This window comes from Leucopleurus acutus (genome assembly GCF_964270905.1).
Source record: "Leucopleurus acutus genome assembly, chromosome: 1".
Lineage (NCBI taxonomy): Eukaryota > Metazoa > Chordata > Mammalia > Artiodactyla > Delphinidae > Leucopleurus > Leucopleurus acutus.
Window position 1 is genome coordinate 147,757,185 of NC_139142.1, and position 20,939 is coordinate 147,778,123.

General features: G+C 40.6%; 1 protein-coding gene across 1 annotated transcript; it reads left to right on the forward strand.

Moving 5' to 3' along the window:
• Window positions 1–669: 669 nt before the first annotated feature.
• On the forward strand, window positions 670–2,172 carry MKRN3 (makorin ring finger protein 3; the record flags this gene model as incomplete). The annotated part of the gene is made up of 1 exon (XM_082844750.1): window positions 670–2,172. One exon carries the CDS (start codon window positions 670–672, stop codon window positions 2,170–2,172), a length of 1,503 nt encoding a protein of 500 aa, XP_082700876.1.
• Between the last annotated feature and the right edge of the window lie 18,767 nt (window positions 2,173–20,939).

The following is a 20,939-nucleotide window of genomic DNA, read 5'->3' on the forward strand; positions in this document are numbered from 1 at the left end:
AGCAGAAGGAATCAGGTCTTGTCAACACAACTAAATAAATAAGGCTTCCAGCAGTGACAGTCAAGAAACCCAGAAATAAAAATAATTTAAAAAATAAGACCCACAGACATAAAACGGAGTGAACAAAGCCTTTATAAAATGTGTGAGATGGTTCAGAGATAAGATGAATTTTACACGGGAGCAATAAAAAAAACGCGAGGATTATGATGCTTTCAATAGACATTATGAAAAAGCAACGAAATCAATGCGTATGAAAGAACACTGGAACAGATTACATTAAAAACCTCAAACGGCTGTGCTTCCTTCGCTCAGAAGAGCCGCGGAACGGCGAGGGGCCTAGCGCAGCAGAGCAGGGACAGCGCCGGAGCGGAGAGCGGGCCGCGATGCCGGCTGCGAACACAGGAGGAAGCCGGTCACCATTCCTGCCGGACCGACCGCGCGCCGACCCGGTGGACGACTGACGTTGCCCGCACAGGAAGTGTCCGCCGCGCCTGCCCAGAGAAGGAAGTAGGAACACAGGCACAGGAAGCAGGGAGCGGGGGAGAGGGAAAAAAGATGCACATCTTCTAGGGAGGAGCCCAGGAGCTGGCTGGCGGCCTCCGGGCCTCAAGCCCGAAAGGAAGAGATACCAGGGAAGTTCCGGCACCATCTGGGGGACAAGAATCTGCCATGGAAGAGCCTGCAGCTCCCACAGAGCCCCACGAGGCACCTGGGGCCTCTGGGGGTGCCGAGGCAGCGGGGGAGGGCGTCCCCCGGCCCAGCGTCCCGGTGCGCCCAGCCTCCCGGTGGTCTTCGGCTCCAGGCCCGGCCCCCTTCCGCCCGTCACGTCTGAGGCCCGCCCAGGCCTCATGGGGAGGGGCTAGGCCCAGATGGCTGCAAGGCCGGAGCAGCGGCAGCTGGACAAAGCAAGTCGTCTGCAGGTATTATCTGCATGGGCTGTGCAAGGAGGGGGAGAACTGCCGATACTCCCACGACCTCTCGGGCCGGCAGGTGGCCAGCGAAGGCCACGGTTTGTTGCCCCAGGCCTCTGCAGACAGTGGCCCCAGCACGGCTGCGCAAATGGAGCCCCTGCCTCAGGAAGTGGCGGAAGCCCCCCCTGCTGCGTCCTCACGCTCCTTGCCTCTGATTGGCTCGGCTGCTGAAAGGGGTTTCTTTGAAGCTAAGACAGACAATGCAGGCCTTGAAGCTGCCGGAGGAGCAGGTGCAGAAGGCTGGGAGGGTGCCTTTGAGTTTGTTCCGGGGCAACCCTACCGGGGCCGCCTGGCCCCTTCTGTCTCCGAGGCTCCTCTGCAGAGCTCGGTGACTGAGAGGGAGCAGATTGCCTTGGGCATGGGGAAGCAGCTTTGCCGCGATGCTATCGTGGGGCAGTGCTTTCGTGGGCAGAGTTGTATCTATCTCCACGGAGATATATGTGATATGTGTGGGCTGCAGGTCTTGCACCCTGTGGACGGTGCCCAGAGGGCAGACCATGTAAAGGCCTGCATTGAAGCACACGAGAAGAATATGGAGCTCTCGTTTGCTGTGCAGCGCAGTGCGGACAAAGTGTGTGGCATCTGCATGGAGGTTGTCTATGAGAAAGCCAACCTGAATGATTGCCGCTTTGGCATTCTCTCCAGCTGCAACCACACCTACTGTCTTAAGTGTATCCGCAGGTGGAGGAGTGCCAGACAGTTTGGGAGCAGGGTCGTCAAGTCCTGCCCGCAGTGCAGGGTCATCTCCACCTTTGTCATTCCCAGTGAATTCTGGGTGGAGGAGGAGGAAGAGAAGCAGAAACTTATTCAGCAGTACTTGGAGGCAATGAGCCACAAGACCTGCAGGTATTTTGCTCGAGGCAGGGTCTGCCCATTTGGAGAGAACTGTTTTTACAGACATGCGTTCCCTGAGGGCCAGGGAGAGGAGCCTCAGAGGCAGGGTGCTGAGGCGTCCGGTACTTGCCGCGGTCAACGTTTCGAGCCTCTGCAGGTGGGAGAGGGCAGCATGCCCTTTAAAAGCAGTAAAAAAGAGCTTGTCATGCTTTGGCTGGCCAATCTGTTGTGTAAGTGTTTTCTTTCACTGGGAGCTAGTGAGCTCCCCTTCACAGAGGCCCTATGGGACTTGCGTCATTGTGAGCTGGAAGAATATTTCAATTTGAATCTGTGGCATTATGCTGTGGCATGTTGTCTGGTGTGCTGAAGCTCTGTCATCTGCTCTTGCCTGTGTTTTGTTTATAGACACATCTGTCACTTACAGGGGCTGCTGAAACCATTTGTATAGAGCATCCATCACTGTTTCCTTGCCCATTCCCATTTCTTGCTCCCCAGGATTATGGTGTTTCACTGTGTTAAAAAGTAACAAAACGTCCTTAAAGTTACTGTTTGGAGAAATTAATATGACTGTCAGTTTATGGTTTACTTTGTCATCTCTGTTTTCAACAGGATTGACTCAGTTCTAGTCTAGTGTTTACAGAATTTCCACACTCATTTTGAAGCCCCTCAAGAATAAATGTGACAGGGTGAAAGGAGAAGTCTTAACTGAACAAGGAGCTTTTTGGTACTTCAGTCTTAAGAAATGGACCCTCGTGGGGCTTTGTGGTGCAGCTTCAGCATCTCTGTTGTTTACACGTCTGTTCCTTCCCCTGTTCCCCTTCAAGTGCACTCTTTAACTTGTGGTTACCTTGTGGTTTTGTGTTTTACTTGACCAGAACCAGGTGCATATGTTTACATGTTTTTATCCTGTTTAGCTTGATGTGAAATTATTTATATTTGGAAGTATATATTTAAGAATTCTATATATACATACATATGCATATTAATGTGTATGAAAGTTATGTATTTGAAAATATATTTAAAAGGTGTATACCATAATATAATGTTTATTTAATAAAATAAATACAGAGCTGGAAGTTGAAGGTCAAAGGCTGATAGGATTTGGTGTTGTGTGAGTGTGAGGTACATGAATAATCATTCTGTCCCTTTCACAGCTTCAGTGATTAGCATCTAATGAAAACAGCTATTTGAGTGGCTCTATCCAAATGCGGTAGACATTTACAAAATACGACATTGGTAATTCCTGTGATGGCATTAATAGCTCATTGCTGTTATTAGTACAGAAATGTGAATTCCCGTGCAGTTCAGCCACCATCTCATTGATCTTTATAACAGCACAGTCCTGGACTCAGATACACAGTTCTTTGTGTTCAATATTTTGTGTCATCTCTAGACATTCCAAAGAAGGGGCTTTTGACAAAAGTTTTCAACATAAAAGTGACAAGATTTTAAAAGATAAAGAACAATAAACCTTTTGAAATCAGTCAGAATGCAAGAATAGAAAGATAATAAATGAAATATAGAAAGTGACAAAAGCTAAATGCAATAGTGATTTGGAAAGTTTAAAACACAAATACACCATAATTATATTAAATGGAATTGGTTTAAAAACTAAAACTCAAAGATTAGCAGACTTGATTAAAATTAAAATGAAACTATATGCTGTTTAAAATACACACCTACAATAGAAGAATACAGAAACATAAGTAAAGGATGAAAAATTAATCAGAGGTGCTGTGACTTTTGAGCACAGATGGAGTTCACATTAAGGATAAATACATGGCTGGAGATAAATAAAGACGATATATAAACATGAAGTTATAATTTACCAGGAAGATAAAACTATTCCAATTTTAAGTTTGGTACCATAAGATTAGATATACAAATAAATAATTGATAAGAAAACTACAGAATCTTGGTAGACAATTTGAATACCTCTTCTCAGTAACTGAACAAGCAAAGAAAGAAAGAATGTGAGTTGAATAGCACAATTTTAATAGTTTACCTAATTGACCTGTATAAAATGCTGTATATCAACTGCAGAAAGCTCTCCTCCTGGCTAAGATAGCTGAAAGTATCCTAGGGGCATAAGTCACAGGAGATACAGACTTCCCTGACTGTGCAACAAAGACAGGGTGCATTTACAGCATTTATACTCTTCAAAACACTGATTTAATTCTCAAGACCACCTTATGAGGTACTTGCTGTAATTTTTAGCACCGTCATGATGAGATAAATAAGATAGAGGGGTTAAATGACTTGCCCATATAGCCCTGACCCGGAGGCATGAACTAGTGGAACAGCGAATGGACCTCAGGTAGTATATTTCCAGAGCATAGGCACCATGCTGCCCCTTGCCCCACGTGTATAACTGAGAGCAGGTGGACCCACTGAATATAGGTACTGGAAACACATGTGCAATATTTACATATGGAGGTTCAGCCGGGTGGGACAGAGATGGGCATAAATAAGCTACAGAATGTGGGAGCCCTGGCGCTTTATCTGTGGGCTGCCAGACTCAGTATTTCTTAGTCCACTGCTCAGAATGTGCCTCAGCTGCCCATATTGGTACACTGCCTCTCCCTTCTTACATGATTCCTGATTCTGTGGGTAAGTATCAGCCTGTTTCACTGGGGTCCTTCCCCTCTAGATTCTTGATATCCAAATAATTCATCAGTCAAGAGGCCCTGGATGCCTGGCTGTTGCTGGCATGTAGGGTGAGTGAATCCAAATGAAATCCAAACATATTTCTACCCCCAGGCTTCCCTAGTCATGCAGGGGAAAGGGGGCTTAGATAACCAAACAACCAAAGAATAGGACCAGATGGGGCACTCTCAAAGACCACACTGACACCAGAGGCTCAAAACATGAGCACTGAGTGGTGGCGATGCTGTCAAGGAGGGCATTTTAAACCAAGCACAGAAAGCTTTGAAAAGTTTGTCCTAATATGCACTACCTAATGTTGTAAAATATCACATTTCTATTCAAATAGTATCTTGAACCAAACAATCATAATAAAGATCGGGAGATAGTGTGTGACAAGGGTGTATAGAAGATAAAATGGTTTGGGAGACAGACAAAGGATGACTAGAATCCCAACTCTGCTTCTTACCAGCCCTGCAGTCAGGAGCAAGTTATTTAAGTTTCCTATACCTCAGTTTCTTTATATGAGAAATGGGTATAACACCACCTATTTTGCAGGGTTGTTGTGAGGATCAAATATAACCTGGACAAAGCTTGAAACATAGGTGGTATTTTTAAAACAGCATGTATAAAAGTGGTATTTATGTGTGTTTGTAAAACTGAGAAAAGCTTGCACAAGAATTAAAACTCCACCAAGTTTTTCTCTTTGGGAAACTTTGGAACTTGTGTTAAGGTAACATTATTATTTTATGATTATTTTCTTAGGAAGTAGGAACATTACCTTTATGTTCATAATTTCAAAAAGACCAAGCAATTTTTTTTGGCAAAAGTCAGTTAAAACTAAAAATGTGCTATTCAATTCCTGAAAATAAAACAAACAAGAAAAAAACAAATCATATTATTTGTGACAGATGCCTACATGAGGAAAATAAGTAAGATGATATTTTTAAAAAATGGGATTCCCTTTTCCCTCATCAGCTCATTCAGAGAGAGATCGAATAACAGGGATGTCAGTACATCCAAAGCTGGGTGAAGTGTCCGAAGGGCCTGCCCATAAGGACAGCTGAGCCACCCCCGCTGCAGTCAGGAACAAAGGAGCCCTTGCCATACAAAGCTTAGCTCTGTGAGTGATTCAGAATGTATGCTGCCCCTCCTCCAGGAGACTCATGTATTCAGACCCTGGGGTTCGTGCCATATATAGAGTGTCATTCTAACCAGACAAAGAATGCCTGGGTGAAGCAAATCTGATTTTCTTATTCTTCATGTATCTAAATTCGGTGGATGTAAAGACTTACAAATATGCTAAAAATTTACCTAGTACTCCTTCACTAAATCCGTTTACTGAATATCAGTGACTTAAAGGCAGAGATTTCCAGTTCATAATTATGTCTATATGGTGTTCCATTTTTCACTTTTGTGAACATCACGGGGGTGTGGTTTCTGTTTCCACAGCAAATGCTAAACTACAGCCTAAGTGTGGAATGAAGTTTGGGTGGGGATGGAAAAGGGATGTTTGGAAAATAACCCAACACTAGTGCAAAGAAATAAATTAATACATGTCAAAATTTTGCCATTAAAAATTATAGCATATCACATTTTCCCCAGTGTTGATCACTAACAAAAAATAATTGACTATGTATTAGATCACAGTGAAACTTTCAAATTGAGAAATTAGTAGTACAGGCAACATTCTCTGATGTCAATACAAGAAAATAAACCACTACCACATGAAAATTCTTTTAAATATCTCTCTCAAAAAAATTTTGATGAAAGAGTGAATTCAAAATCTTCCAGAAGGATAGAATAAGGTAATGAAAATTTATATATACCATAATCTATAGGATAATGCTGAATCTGTGCTCAGTAAAACTAATCTTAAATACTAATATATAGTATCTAGAAAGACAAATTACATAATTAAATAGATATCCAAATCTGTAAATTTTAAAGAAACTACAACATTCAGACACACACACACACACACACACACACACACACACACACACACACACACACACACACACACACTGGGAAGCAGAAAGAATTAAGAAAGATTAAAGCAAAAATTAGTGGATCATAAAATGCAGATGTAAAAAGCTGCTTTTTAAAAAAAATCGATATACAGATAAACCACTAATGTAATCACAAATAAAGGTAGAAGTGCAATTAAACAAAATAGGAAACAATGAGTAGGAAGTAATCAGAGAAAAGAAGACACCAAAGAAATGGGAGATAAACCCTTGTTACACTGGGGCAAGTGCACTTGGAAATGTGATAGGAATTTAAATTTTTCAAAGTAATTTTCCAAACAACAATCTAAAATACAAAGTAAATCAAACCAAACCAATTGCTAATGAAAAATTAAAGAAAGTTATCAGGAATGTACTTATGTTCCTGACTGCCCAAAAAAGAGAAGAGCAGAAGACATTTGTCCCAGAAATTTACTAAAAGCTTGAAATAGATTGCAATGATATATATATAAACCATTCCAGAGAAGAGAAGAAAGGGGACACTTACAAAATGTATGAATGACACCTAACATTGGTATCAAAATGTTTCCAATACAGTACAATACAAAGTTAATTAGAGCCCAATCTCATTTGTGAATATTGATGTCAAAAAATCTCAAATGAAAAATTAACAAAAAAATAGCACAGTAGAAGAAGAGTACATCAGGAAAGAGTAGGTTATATTCCAGGTAACAGGATGGTAGAACATGAGAAAATATTTTTATCTTAATACATCGAAAGAAATAATGATTTTAGCATCTTTGTATATCTGAAAAAACACTAAATTCATGATGTATATAATTTTATGTACAATACAGGTGTATGAGGTATGTTAACTATATATGTATATGTGTACATGTATATAGTATACATCTATAATTTTTAAATGCACAGTCACAAAAGCATATAACTAAAGAAAGCAAAGGAGATGAAAACAATAAATAATAGAGAAAATTTAAATATTAAGACTGATTTGATTTTTTAAAAAATTATAAAATAGATAAACCATTATCCAACTTAAGAAAACGAAAAAAGAGAAACAAAGTGCCCATACACAGTTGCACACACATTCACCTAATAGGGGTTCACCACAAAGAGAGATTCTATTAAAGAAACATAAGAAAGAACATTACTCAATCAGATGCCAATTAATTGCAAAACTTGAAAGAAATTGATAATTTTCTAGGCACATGTAATTAATTAAACAGTAGCTTCACAAAATATAACCTACCATTTAACATGAATAAATTATTTCACAGAATACAGTTTCCCCTAAAAACAGGGATTTTCATAAAACCTTTAAAGAACAAATAATTTCCGTGCCATTTTACACAATTTGGAAATTATTATCAAATGGAAAATGGAAAGTAGGGCAACTTATGTGGTTTTATTTTGTTTTGTTATTTTTTTCAGCTTTACTGAGATATAATTGACATAAAATTGTGTAAGTTTAAGTTGTAAAATGTATGATTTGATATATGTATATATTGCAAAATGATTGCCACAATAAGTTTAGTTAATATCCATCACCTCACATAGTTACAATTTTGTGTGTGTGTGGTGAGAACTTTTAAAATCAACTGTTTTAGTCACTTTAAAATATACAATACAGTAGTATTAACTATAGTCACTATGCTGTACATTATATCCCCGGAACCTATTTATCTTATAACTGGAAATTTGTACCCTTTGACGACCGTCATCCATTTCCCCCACCTTCCACTCCCCTATCCTGGCAGCCACCAGTCTCTTCCCTCTTTCTATGAGTTTGTTTTTTTTCAGATTCCACCTATGAATGAGATCATATAGCATTTGTCTTTCTCTGTCTAATTTATTTCACATAGCATAATGCCTCAGGGATCATCCATGGTGTTGCAAATGGCAGGATTTCCTTCCTGTTTATGGCTGTATGATATTCCATTGTATGATGCATAATTTATACCAAATTATTATTTCATGGTACTGTGTAGTACACATGCACATTTACACACAAATGATTAAGTGATTTATTGAAATATGGTTTATTTATGAAAATCATTTCATAATATGAAATATGATTTATCATGAAAAATACAAAATTTAAAATTAGTAAAAACCAGAATAAAAAAAGTATTTCAGCATTTTTATTCTTTTAATAAGGCAAAGGAATATAATCATAAAATTAGCTCCTGTGATCAGGCAAAAACAAGTAGACCCCACCCCTGCACTGCCAGTTAGTGTTATTTTGATAACCAGTGCAGTTGCATGCAAAATAAAACAAATGAGGCATACAAAACTTTCAAAGAAGGATGTAAATTTATCTCTCTGAGGTAATATAATATTTTGTGTTGAAAATCCAAAACTATCTGGAAAACTTAAAAAAAATTCAGTAAGATGCTAACAAAAATTAATGTGTTTCACATATAAAGATATAGAAAATTTAATGGACACATTTTCTATGGAAACAGTACTTTAAAGTCTATAGAAATAAGTAACAATAAATCTGAAAAAGCTACGAAAAGAAACACTTTAACAAGATAAGCAATTATTCTTAAAGAATACTTGAAGTGAAAATGTATACCATGGAATTTGATAGGAAAAATCATCATATTAATGTGTCAGTTCTTTAAGTTCATTTATGTACTTGACAAAATCCTAATAAATTACTCCTTTGGATTGAATGTTTGTGCCCCCCCATTCATATGTTGAACCCCTAATCCCCAATGTGGTGGTATTTGGAGGTAATTTGGTCATGAGGTAATTTGGTCATTCCTCGAGAATGGGATTAGTGCCTTAATAAGAAGAGACATAAGAGAGATGGTTACTCTCTCACCACAACATGAAGATACAGCTAGAACGTGGCCGTCCGCAAACCAGGAAAAGAGCCTCACCAAGAACCCAACCATGCTGGTACCTCGACTTCAACCTCCAGAACTGTGAGAAATAAAGGCTTGTTGTTTAAGCCACCCAGTCCGTGGTATTCTATAGTAGGCTCTACTGAGAAAGACAGAAATGGGGGGGTAGTGAGAAGTGGGTGCTTCTGTAACAAATACCTAAAAATGTGGAAGTCGTTGTGGAACTGGTAATAGGTAGAGGTTGGAAGAGTCTTGAGGTGCCTGCTAGAAAAATTGATACTGCTGTGGAGGCTTTTAAAAGTAACTGGTGAGGGCTCAGAAAGGAAGGCAGAGATATACAGGGAATACACACAAAAAGTCATATACAGAATATTGGTAGAAATAAGGATGGTAATAGCCATTCTGATGAGATCTCAGGCAGAAATAAGGAATATGTTACTGACAACAGAAAATGTAGCCCTTGTTATAAAGTGGCAAATAAAACCTGTGAGCAGTGAAATGGACATTTAGCCAAAGATATTTGTTACCAAAGTGTTGAAGGAGTAGCTTGGTTCCCCCTGACTGTTCATAGTAAAATATGAGCAGAGAGAAATGAAGACAACATTGATAGGGAAAAGGGAAACAATATACAGATTTTGGAAATTCTCAGCCTGTTCATATTACAAAAAACAAGGAAGCTCCTTCAGAAGAGCAAACTTGGGGTGTGGCAAACCAACCAGTTGATGAGATTAGTGTGGGTGTGAATCGCCAGCCTAACCTGCTGCCCCAGCAGGAACAATGCCAGTTTGAACCTAAGGGGGCAGAGATGAGACAGAATGAAGCCTGTCAGACTTCCTGGATTTGACAGGCAGGACCATAAGAACTGTTTGGCTCTGAACATGCTCTGTTCTTCAAGACAGGGGAAGATGACCCCAAAGCCTATTCAGAAATCAGGGCCACCTCTTCAATTTCAACAGGCCCAAACAGACTAAGACAAGTAAAAATAGATCATATATAGCTTAAATAAATAAGCACATACATGCGTACATATGTAGGTAAGTCTGTGAAAGTTCATATGAAGGAAAAAAAACAGTACAGCTTGAATATTTTAGAATTGAAATATAAGTAACCATTAAACCCTACCAGATACTAAAACATAGTATCATATGCCAGCAGTGTGAAAAGTGAGGTATTGGCACTTTAATTGTGAGATCAAAGACGTATATAAAAAAGGTCCAGAAATGGACACAGACACATATAGGAATTGAATTTATGAAAAAATATTAAAACAAAAATAACTTGAATTATTAAATAAAAATCGTTGGATAAGCTTTGGAGTCACCTTTAAAACTAATGCATTGGCTCCAAATATCATACTTTATATACAGTGTAAATTCTACTTACATCAAAGTTTCAAATGTAAATATGAAACCAAAAATGTACAGAAACGACATAGGATTTTTTTCTTTTAAAGTCCTAGAGTCAAAAATGCCTTTCTATGACATGACTGACAGAAGTCTTAAAGGAAATTTTGACAATAACTGTAGCAACTGTGCAGAGCTTACTATGTTCCAGTTTCTTTTCTAAGATACATTATCTCATTTAATCCTTCCAGCCATCCTAAGATAAGTCATAGTGTTATCCCCTTGTAGGGAGGTTAAGAGATATGCCCATGATGAAGTGATTCCAAGGCCCATCCTCTCACCACTGCACTACCTCACAAATGTGACCACCTTGAAATGAGCCTAACAAATTTCACATGAGCTAGACCAGAAGAAAGTATCAACCTACCAAAAAAAGGAAATCATAAAACAGGGCAGATGCTTATTTCCATACATTATAAAGTGATCCAATAAAACAAAAGACAAACAATATAATGAAGAAATTAATAAAAGTATGATGAGACCTTGCACAGAAAACAAACTGCAAATAGATTTAAAGATAGGAAAAGTTGTTAAACATCACCAATAATAATGTTTAAGTTTTCTCCTTTCAATTTATCAAATACGCAAACATTTGAAAGCCCACTGGTGACAGTTGGGAAAATAGTTACCTTCATATATTGCTTGTAGGAGTGTAATTGGTACACTTTCCATAGAGGAAAACTTGATACTATCAAATCATAAATTTACATATGCATACTTCTTGACCAGTCATTCTGTTTATTTAAATGTGACTTACATGTATATTCTACATGTATGAAATAATTCAAATACCAGGATGTTAATTGCAGCCTTTGTTATAACAGTGTAAGATTGGAAATGCCTAAAAAATCCAACAGTAGGCAACTGGTTAAAAAATAGCAGAGACAAACAGTGGAATATTATGAAGTCACATTTAAAAAGTGAACAAACAAAAAAGCAGAAGGAAATTTGCATGGGCTGACCTGTAAATGTATAGTGGTAAGCAGGAATTAAATGTGCAGAAGTTTACGAAATTATATCACTTGTATGTAAAGGCAGCAATAATTATATATAGTGTCTTTGCTTATATATATATAGTTATATTTGGTGTGTTTGATTATATGTACATAAAAGTCTCCTGAGAAATCATTTGTTTGTGAAAGAATATAAGTTTTTTTTTAAAAAATAATGTATCTATAGATATACATACATATACATACATGTGTGTAAAATAGATATAATTAAATATGAACACAGGAGAAAATGTATACATATGTAGGTATGTATGTAAAATAAAATAAATGTAGACCTGAAAATTGAATGTCAGTGGTTAGTACATTTGGTTCCTTTATGAGTGTGGGTTGTGTGGAGAAAAGATGCAAAGATATGATTGATTAGACTCCACGAGAAAAATTGTTTAAACGGTTTCAGCCAAATACAGCACACTCTCATTGTAAGGACCCAGCAATGACTATTATCACTAGTCACTATGGCAACAGAGCTGACTCTCAGGGATCCCACAGATGTAGACACACATTCACTAATAAGGCTTGGTACTATCTACTATTGCCATGTGATAATTCAGTCTGTGACTCATGCACAGGTCTTTATACTCAATATTCTGTATTCTCCTGATTCTCAATGAGATGTTTTTTTAAAAAAATAATGAAATAGTAGCTAAAAGGTGAAAAAAGGAGAATACAAATAATAAATTTATAAAAAGGTAAGAAAGAAGAGAAAATTGACATAGAACAAGCAAGAAAAATAGAAAGTAAACTGTAATATTGGAAATTAAACACAAGTAATGCAGAGGAAAGATTTCCTAGATTTATATCAAAGTTAATTTTAAGGCAAAGGTGTTAGTAGAAAAGGTGAGAAAATTTCAATGCTTCGGGAAGTTAAAAGCAAATTAAATTTGTATTCATGTGATTACATAGCCTCAGAAAATACAAAGACAAAAGAACCAATAGGGGAAATACAGGAATCCACAAGCTTAGTAGATATTTTTAACACATCTTAATCAGTCACTTATTTAAAAAGAAATAAGGATAAACTAGATTTAAATAGCAATGAACACTATGGACTTAATTGTCACATTTAGGATCCTATAGTCATAAAATTAAAAAAATTAATTTCTCATGGGATGGATAGCAGATAAAAAAGGAAGATGCCTGGCCAGAAGCCTTGACCCAGAAACCTTTGCATGACCTGTCTTTCTTATAAAAATATATACCACGAATAAGTTTTTACCATGTAGTAGGCAAAGTGCAAATGGAGTCTATAAGCATGATCTGATTTTCATAACACCCAGTGTACTAGTAGTCTTCCTGATATCTATGGAATATAATGCTAATGATGGGGAAGTTAAGTAATTTGCCCACCTCAGGACCACATCCAGAAAGTTGTGGAGCCAAGATTTGAATCTGGCTTGTCTGATTCCTAAACACTTGAGTTGACTGGCCCCTCCCATTCTGCCTACCCTTTGATCTGGAGTGAGTGTACCAGTGTGGGGGTGGGGGTGTCTCCTACAAAAAAGCTGCTTGGGGAAAAGCACACACATGTTCACTGTAGATGGGCAAGTCACAAAGGTGAGGACAAGTATCACTCAACTGCTGGGAATAAAAGACACTCCAGATCTTATCTTTCCATCTCATCTGCCTCTGAACAAGGGGTTAGTTGTTCTGCTGCCAGGACTCTGCCCAGTTCCTCAGATTTTGTGTTCTCTTTGCTATGCTTCTTTGCTTCCTGGTGCAATGGTTCAGACTCATTCATTGTGGCTTTCTTTATTTCTTCCAACATCAACCCTTCCAAAAAGATACCATCCAAATGGTTAACAAGGGGTGGTAGTCTGGGTCCTCTGAGAAGCAGACACCAAAACAGAATTAAGTGTGCACGGATGTTATTTGGGTAAGTTCCCATGAGAGAAGTTGGAGAGAGGTCCAGGAAGGCAGGGAGATACTTCAGACCAAGTCTGACTGAAGGTGACAGAGAGAGAGGAGGAAGGTAGGATGGAATCATCCTGGCCTGCTGTGTAGTCTAGTGGAGTCTCAGCAAGGCCATCCAGGAGTCCTCAAGCCACAGCTGGCCATCACTGGAGTCCCCTAATCTCTCAGAAGTAGACCTTGTCACATTCATTCACTAGCTGGGAGCAGCCCATGGGAAGCATGGCTTTGACGTAAACACAATCATGGATTTCAGAGCACAGCAGTTGGGGTCCTTGGTCAGTTAAACTCCCCGTAGTTGAAAGATTTCCAGATATCTGTTGAAGGAGCCAGAAGCTCTTAACTGTCCCACCTGTGCTGCAATACCTGGTGATGGGCATACAGTGAGATCTTACCATGACCCTTCCTTTGAGACACTCATTTGTTTTTGTTGTTGTTATATCGACAAATTTTTTTTAATTGAAGTGTAGTTGATTTACAATGTTGTGTCAGTTTCAGGTATACAGCAAAATGATTCAGTTATATATTCTTTTTCATATTCTTTTCCACTATAAGTTATTATAAGATATTGAGTGTGGTTCCCTGTGCTATACAGTAGGTCTTAGTTGTTTATTTTATATATAGTAGTGTGTATATGTTAATCCCAAACTCCTAATTTATCTCCCCCCTGCCCCCACTATCCCCTTTGGTAACCATAAGTTTGTTTTCTGTGTCTGTGAGAGACACTTATTCTTAATAGAGTTTCTTTTTTAGGGCTTCAGTCAGCCAAAGAACCAAACAATGAGAGAATCTGGCTAGATATCATGTTCTCTGAGACTCTGTAATAATGAAAGCAGATGCTACAAAAAATAAAGGCAGAGTAGCAGGCTAGGGCAGTTGGGGCAGATCTAAAGAAGAGGCATTGAGGCTGGGCAGTTTGAAAATTTTCTCCTAAGCTACATTCCTCATCACTGGAGTTGTCATATTTTCTTTTACTAACTCTCTGTCTCTCTCTCTCCCACCCATCTCTCCAGATAGATAGATATTTTTACATATATATTTTATATAATTGTACCATTTATCCAGACTGTTACATAAGAGGCAGAAGAAACATTAGACTATGCTTAGAGAAAGGGAAGTTATTTGGGGACAGGGTACGGTGGAGGATTGGAAGCTAACACCATCTCTGTGTCTTAGTAACCTGGGCAAGTTACTGAAGTGTCCTACAGCTCAGTTTACTCATCTGAGAGAAAATGGGAATAACAGCACCTCATTTTTGGTGTTGTTTATATGAAACCTGGATGAAGGGAATCAAATGGAATCTAGATACAGTATAAATGAGGAACTCATGAGTGTCTGTAGACCAAAGATGAGCATGATGTTTGCACTCAAGGATCTGGACTCCACCAATGTTTTTGAGGCAAGATCTATGGAGTTTATTATTCCCACATGAATAATGATTTAGACAGGAGACATATTAACCCAGTGCCCCTCCCTCAAATTTTAATGATAGGGGATTATTATGTAATGTATTTCAACTAAGAGCATAAATGTTAAAACTGTGATATTGAAAGTCTTACAAAAATTACTTTTCATTTTCTAAAAAACAAAAAAACCTAAGTATGGTTTTGGGGGCACATAACTATTTAAGAAAACAGCAAAATTAAGAGATGACAAAGTAATATTTTTAACAAAAACATCCAGATAGTTAAGAGAACATACCATATGAATTTATTTATAAAAAGTTAAAGAAAAGGAAAACCTAATTTATTGTGATGGAAATCAGAACCTGGGTGATCTATGGAGATAGAGATTATCTCGAAGGGGCCATAAGGGAACATGCTTAACTGATGGAAATGTTCTGTATCTCGTGTGGGTGTTGGCTGCACACGTCCAATCACATGCTGGAGTTGGACTAATGGCTAAAAAGCCAAGTGCACATCCCCTCCCAACTTCATACTCAGCAATACTCAGTGGCTCGAAACTGGACGTGGTGAGAGTATTTACACCATAGACATTGACAAACAGCACATCAGTGATTGTTCAGAGAGCTAGTTCACCACCACAGCACTGCACAGATTTATACATTTGCCAAAAGTAATTACATTTATATGGTCTTAAAAGTCTGGACACTTCAATTTTCATGAATTTTAACTTAATAAAAATAATAATGGAAAGTTGTCTTCCACTTAAAGTACAGTCTTTTAGGACCTATTAGACAGTGGGGCCCAAGTCACTGTCATTCCAGACAGTGCCTCTGAATTTACAAAAGGGGAGCCCACAAAAGGGCATGCCAGTAAAACAATCAAAGGTGTACAGACCCATTTGGATGTAACCAATGAGACATTTACCTCAAACTGCTTCCTCTCCTGATTGCCCCTGGGCTTATTCTTTCCCCATAACAGGCATGGATGCGTTAACATGGCCCCATGCCACATGGAACAAGTTCTTAGCCTTCCTGGTGGGCACCAGTGACTCTTCCTCGTCAATCAAGGTGGCAAACGCCCCCAGTACCGACTTAAATAAGGCACTGAACGTCTACACCCTGTCATTATCAATGTGCTTGAGACTGGGGACATTAAGCCATAATCTTCCCTTTCAATAGCCCCTTTTGGCTAAAACCTAAGCCAACCGCTAATGTATGGCACCTGGCCATTGACTATCGAAACTTCAATACTCCAGTTCCCCCGATTAAGACTCCAATTCCTGATACTGCAGAATTGATTGAGGACATAACACTGGTGCAAGGAGTGACCTTGACCTAGCTAACATGTTCTGTTCCCATCATGGGGAAATTCCAGGCCTACTTTGCTTTCACTTTTGACAGGGTTCGATACACACTTACACAGCTCCTGGTGGGATATTTAAACAGCTCTGCAATTGCACATAACCTGTGCTGCCAGGATTTAAATGCCTTACAATTGGAAAAGTGTCATTTTTGGCATCATATTGATGCTGAGGGTCCCTACGAGAAAGTTGGAAGGGCAAATATGCACAGCCTCACACACGACCTACACCAATACACCTGGGCAATCGTCCCTCACAAGATCTCATGTCCAGCCTCATCTGTCAAGATGTGGTTTCACTGGTCACTGTCCTTCTACTGGGGCTTCTACATATGCTGTCACAATCACTGATATGGGACTGCTCTTGGTGACCCCCACCTGGCATTCCTCTTGAAAACAATGTAATCTCCTTCCTCACCAAATTTATTCTTGTTCTTTTCGGATCACCAGACATTAACTCTGACCTAGGTACCCACTTTACCTCTTGGGAGACTCAACAGTGAGCTCTCCAACATAGCAGTTTTGGAAAGTCCATCTAGGCTACTGCCCCCAGGCAGCTGGCCTCACTGAGCATCTTAAGGGCCTCCGTAAAGAGACACTCCTTAAATTACTTCCAGGCATGTGGTCCTTGAAATGGATTGAATTCTTGTCACGGGCCCTCATATTACTTAACTCTCACCCCTGGGCCTTTATATCCAACATATCAGTTATTATCCATTCCTCCCTCCCCCCGCAAATGTCACTTTTGCTCCTCTCTGGCAAGCCTCAAGCGTTTGCCCTCCAAGACGATATCCTTTTCCTTTTATCCTCTGACTCCACTTCCCTCTTTCAATAATTTTGCAGTCATCTCGCCATCTGCTTCACTCTGGTGACCTGATCAAGGGCAGATCATCCAATTGACCCCCTCCTCACTGAATGCCATCCTGTCCCAAAGCCCACCAAGTTGGTGCAAAATTGTTTCTTTGGAAACCCTGACAATGGTGAGGACCCTTCGAAAAGAGCCTCTCCGTACTGGCTGCTCTTCCCAAATATAGAAGATACAAAGGCTGGCCAATTTAAACTTAATTCCCTAGTAATTTAAGGGAGTGGAAATCATTGCTACAGGACCAACCAGGGGCACAAGTTTGGGTGTCTGAAAGAGGGAAAGAAACTCTGCTCGGTAGGTGCAAGCCATATTTGGAGATGAAAGCTACAAGTCACAGCCGTACTTCACGCCTGAGGAGGTAACCCATGACTTTCTCACGAAGAGCAATTACACTGAGCTGTTAATCAATACATAAATAGTTCAGCCAGAAGCAACCTGACAATTGCTCATGAAATGCCAGTGCTCTGTATAACTATGGCTATTCTTATTGCTTTGTATTGCCTGGGTGACACAGCTACTGGTAGACCCCTCAGGGCTAACCATCACACAGATACAATGCTGGACCAGTCCTGCTCCAGCCTGCAATTGCACCACAGGGTGGAAAAGTGGAGAGTGTTGGAGAGTCCTATTGGAAGGGCTGAGGCCAGCAGGCCACCAGGTCTCCTGGCAAAGAGATTGAATTCCTTTACAGACAATGGACCCTCTGGAAGTGATGTCTAAATGATGCTCTTCTCCCTATTTCTGTACATCAAATATTGTTACAAGCTAACCAGACCAATGATGATCATACGTAAAACCCATCTGGTTATAGGATGTAATAGCAGGGAATGTTGGAGAGCCCCATTGGAAGGGCTCAGGCCAGCATGCCACCAGGTCTGGGCAGTGAAGGGATTGAGTCCTTTGCAGAGATTGGCCTTCTGGAAATGATGTCTAAATGACACTTTCCCTTCCTCCTGATTTCTGTACATCAAATACTGCTTCAAGCTAGCTGGACCTTTAAGTGCCCATACATAAAACCCACCCGGTTATGGGAACTGTGGTCCCATGATTTGCCAATTGCCCTCACAGGCCAGTCCCAGGAATGCCTAAATAGCATCCATAAAATCCTCCTTAGCAGGGATATAACTGTGTCCACAATCTTTACGTACTGTGGATGAGCTCGTCAGGGAATAAAAGGGTAGCCACCCATTCCTGTTCTAATTGTGCCCTTGATGTCCCCAGGGAGTCTCTTAAGAATGTCTTGCACTCGCAGCAGGCCCAGATATGTTAGCTCAGTCCTCAGGGAAGCCTCCAAGGTATATCAGGCTACACTGCTCCCAGCCCATGACCGTGACTCCAAATGCATAGCCCATGGGAAGATCACCCACACCCTTGCCAGCCACCACTCCAGAGCACCTCACCCAACCCGAGTTCACTGTTGGAGGAGCCTACACCTCCTCTAGCAGAGATGACTCCTCAGGGACACAGCACCATGCCACAGACCTCACTCCTTGCCCAGTTTATAGTGAACTCAGTGAATCCCCACAGTGGGGACTAAGACTTTCTGGGAACAAGGGACTAAATGTACTGCCCTGATGGAATTGTGGGATTCAGTGAAATATTATTTTGCTGAATTTTCCCATTGTTTGCCTGCTGACCCTACTCTGTACCAAGAGTCCTGTCAGACTATGAGTATTTCCCCTGCTGACCACAGGGCAGCACTGTATCCTATTTCCCCACCGAGTCAAGCCAAATTGTGCATTCTGAACCAGATAGCTCCCCGGCCTGCAAACACTGCCCATTTGGACCTGGTCACCTTGACCTTCTGTGTCTGTGTGTTGTGTGCTCACTTGGGAATTCCCAACCCCTGCTGGCCACCGCGAGCCCCCATCATGGTTACCCCTGACGCTATTAGGATATCTTCCACCACATTTCCCCCATGCTTTCCCCAGACCACGTGTCAGGTGCTTCACAAATACCACCCATATTTTTACCCCATGAACTAGGAAGGCTACCCACTCAGTGGGAATCAGAAATTACAAGTCTGTCACCTGGCCCCCAGTTACCTGCACTCCACCGTAAGTGCTTACTCTGCTGATCTTTCCACTTCAGCCAACTCTAACTAACAACATTTTTGCCCTGGCTTCTCTTCCATTAGATGACTTCCCCCCCATTTCCCACCCCAACTGCTCCTCACAGACCCACGTGGGAGCAGCCTTGCAGGCCACTTCGGTGGTTCTGTGCCTAGGCACAAGCAGCTCTTGGACCACAGATGTTTAACCACTCCACCAGGACTCACGTAGCCGGGATAACCAATGAATGGTGTGATTTCCCAAGTTTCAGACTGGAGGCTTCAATGAACTCTTTACACTGGGAACTTCTGCCTTCAGATTGCATTGTGGGCCCACTTTGCAAGCTTTCACCTCGTGCGCCATTCTCTCCTCCAGCCCTCTGATCCTTCTCCCTGGGCCACACATTACAATGCACCATTGTCTCCTTGGCCTGCCACTGGAGGTCTATTGCTCGGTCACAAACCTCTGTGTAGCCTACTCTGGCTGACTACCACCAACCCAGAAGAGCCATTTTCATTCCTTTAGTCCTGGACATTGCAGTCCTACTAGGGTTGATCGGATTGGCACTGATGCAAGGGCCCCTGCCACCACAATCAGGTCATTGAGGTCAATCAGCAATTATCAGCCATCTTATCCTAACATGTACAATGACTTGATGAAACCCTGTGCCTTGTGCAAGGGTTATAGACAATTTCTTGTCCAAATGGTCTTAGACAATCCCCTGGCCAAGGAAGGAGGGGCTGGTGCCCTCCCCCAGACCACTTACTGCCTATACCTCAACGACTCAGGACAGGTTCAAATCTTCTTATACCAGATGGTCCCAGCTATTAAAATATTCCACAATATTACCCAAAGCTTTGAACAGATTCCCAGGGCACTAAGTTCACTGATATATTTTGATGGCTGCACCCTTCAAGTTTGGGACAATGGCTATGAACTAGATTTCAGACCATCACCTGTGTAATTATTTTGAGATTTGTTACTATAACCCTAATTAGATGTGTACTCTCTTAGTTATAATGTGCCCTGCCCTCAACTGTTAACATATCTGCTACCTGGGCTGGTAATGTCCTCACCATTTACTCTGATGCCTGGGCATCACAGGGTGGATTGTGGTGTATCTGCCTGACAATTAAATTTTTGGATTATAATATAAGTGCCTGACATTAAGATTTTGATTGTCAAGGCATCCATTTCAAAGACATTCATCTTGAATAAATTTATTGCCAGCTACACAACCAGATAAAGAGCCAGGCCACCCCACTCATGAAGTTCCCCTTTTTGGAAAGCTCTGGTTGACCTACATAACTGACTGCTTGATGACCCTGTTTTTCCCTTCCCATGCTTCAGTTCCTGCTCTTATGTTTTGCATTCACCAATAGGGAACCCACAAAACCCTAGGTACCCCACCCTTGACCACAATAAATGCAGAGTCCCAGGCCACACTCTCTCTCTATCTGTGGCCTTGCTGGGTGGCCACAGCTGTGCTGTGTAACCTCCAGGATCTGTGAGTAATAAATCTTGTTTTTTCCAAGTCCCCTGATAGTTGTTGCTGAGATACACCTTGCAATCATAAGAACCACAGGCGCTGGTCCAGCCACATTGGCTCAGCAAGGGGAGATGCCTGTAAGGGCTGCTATAAG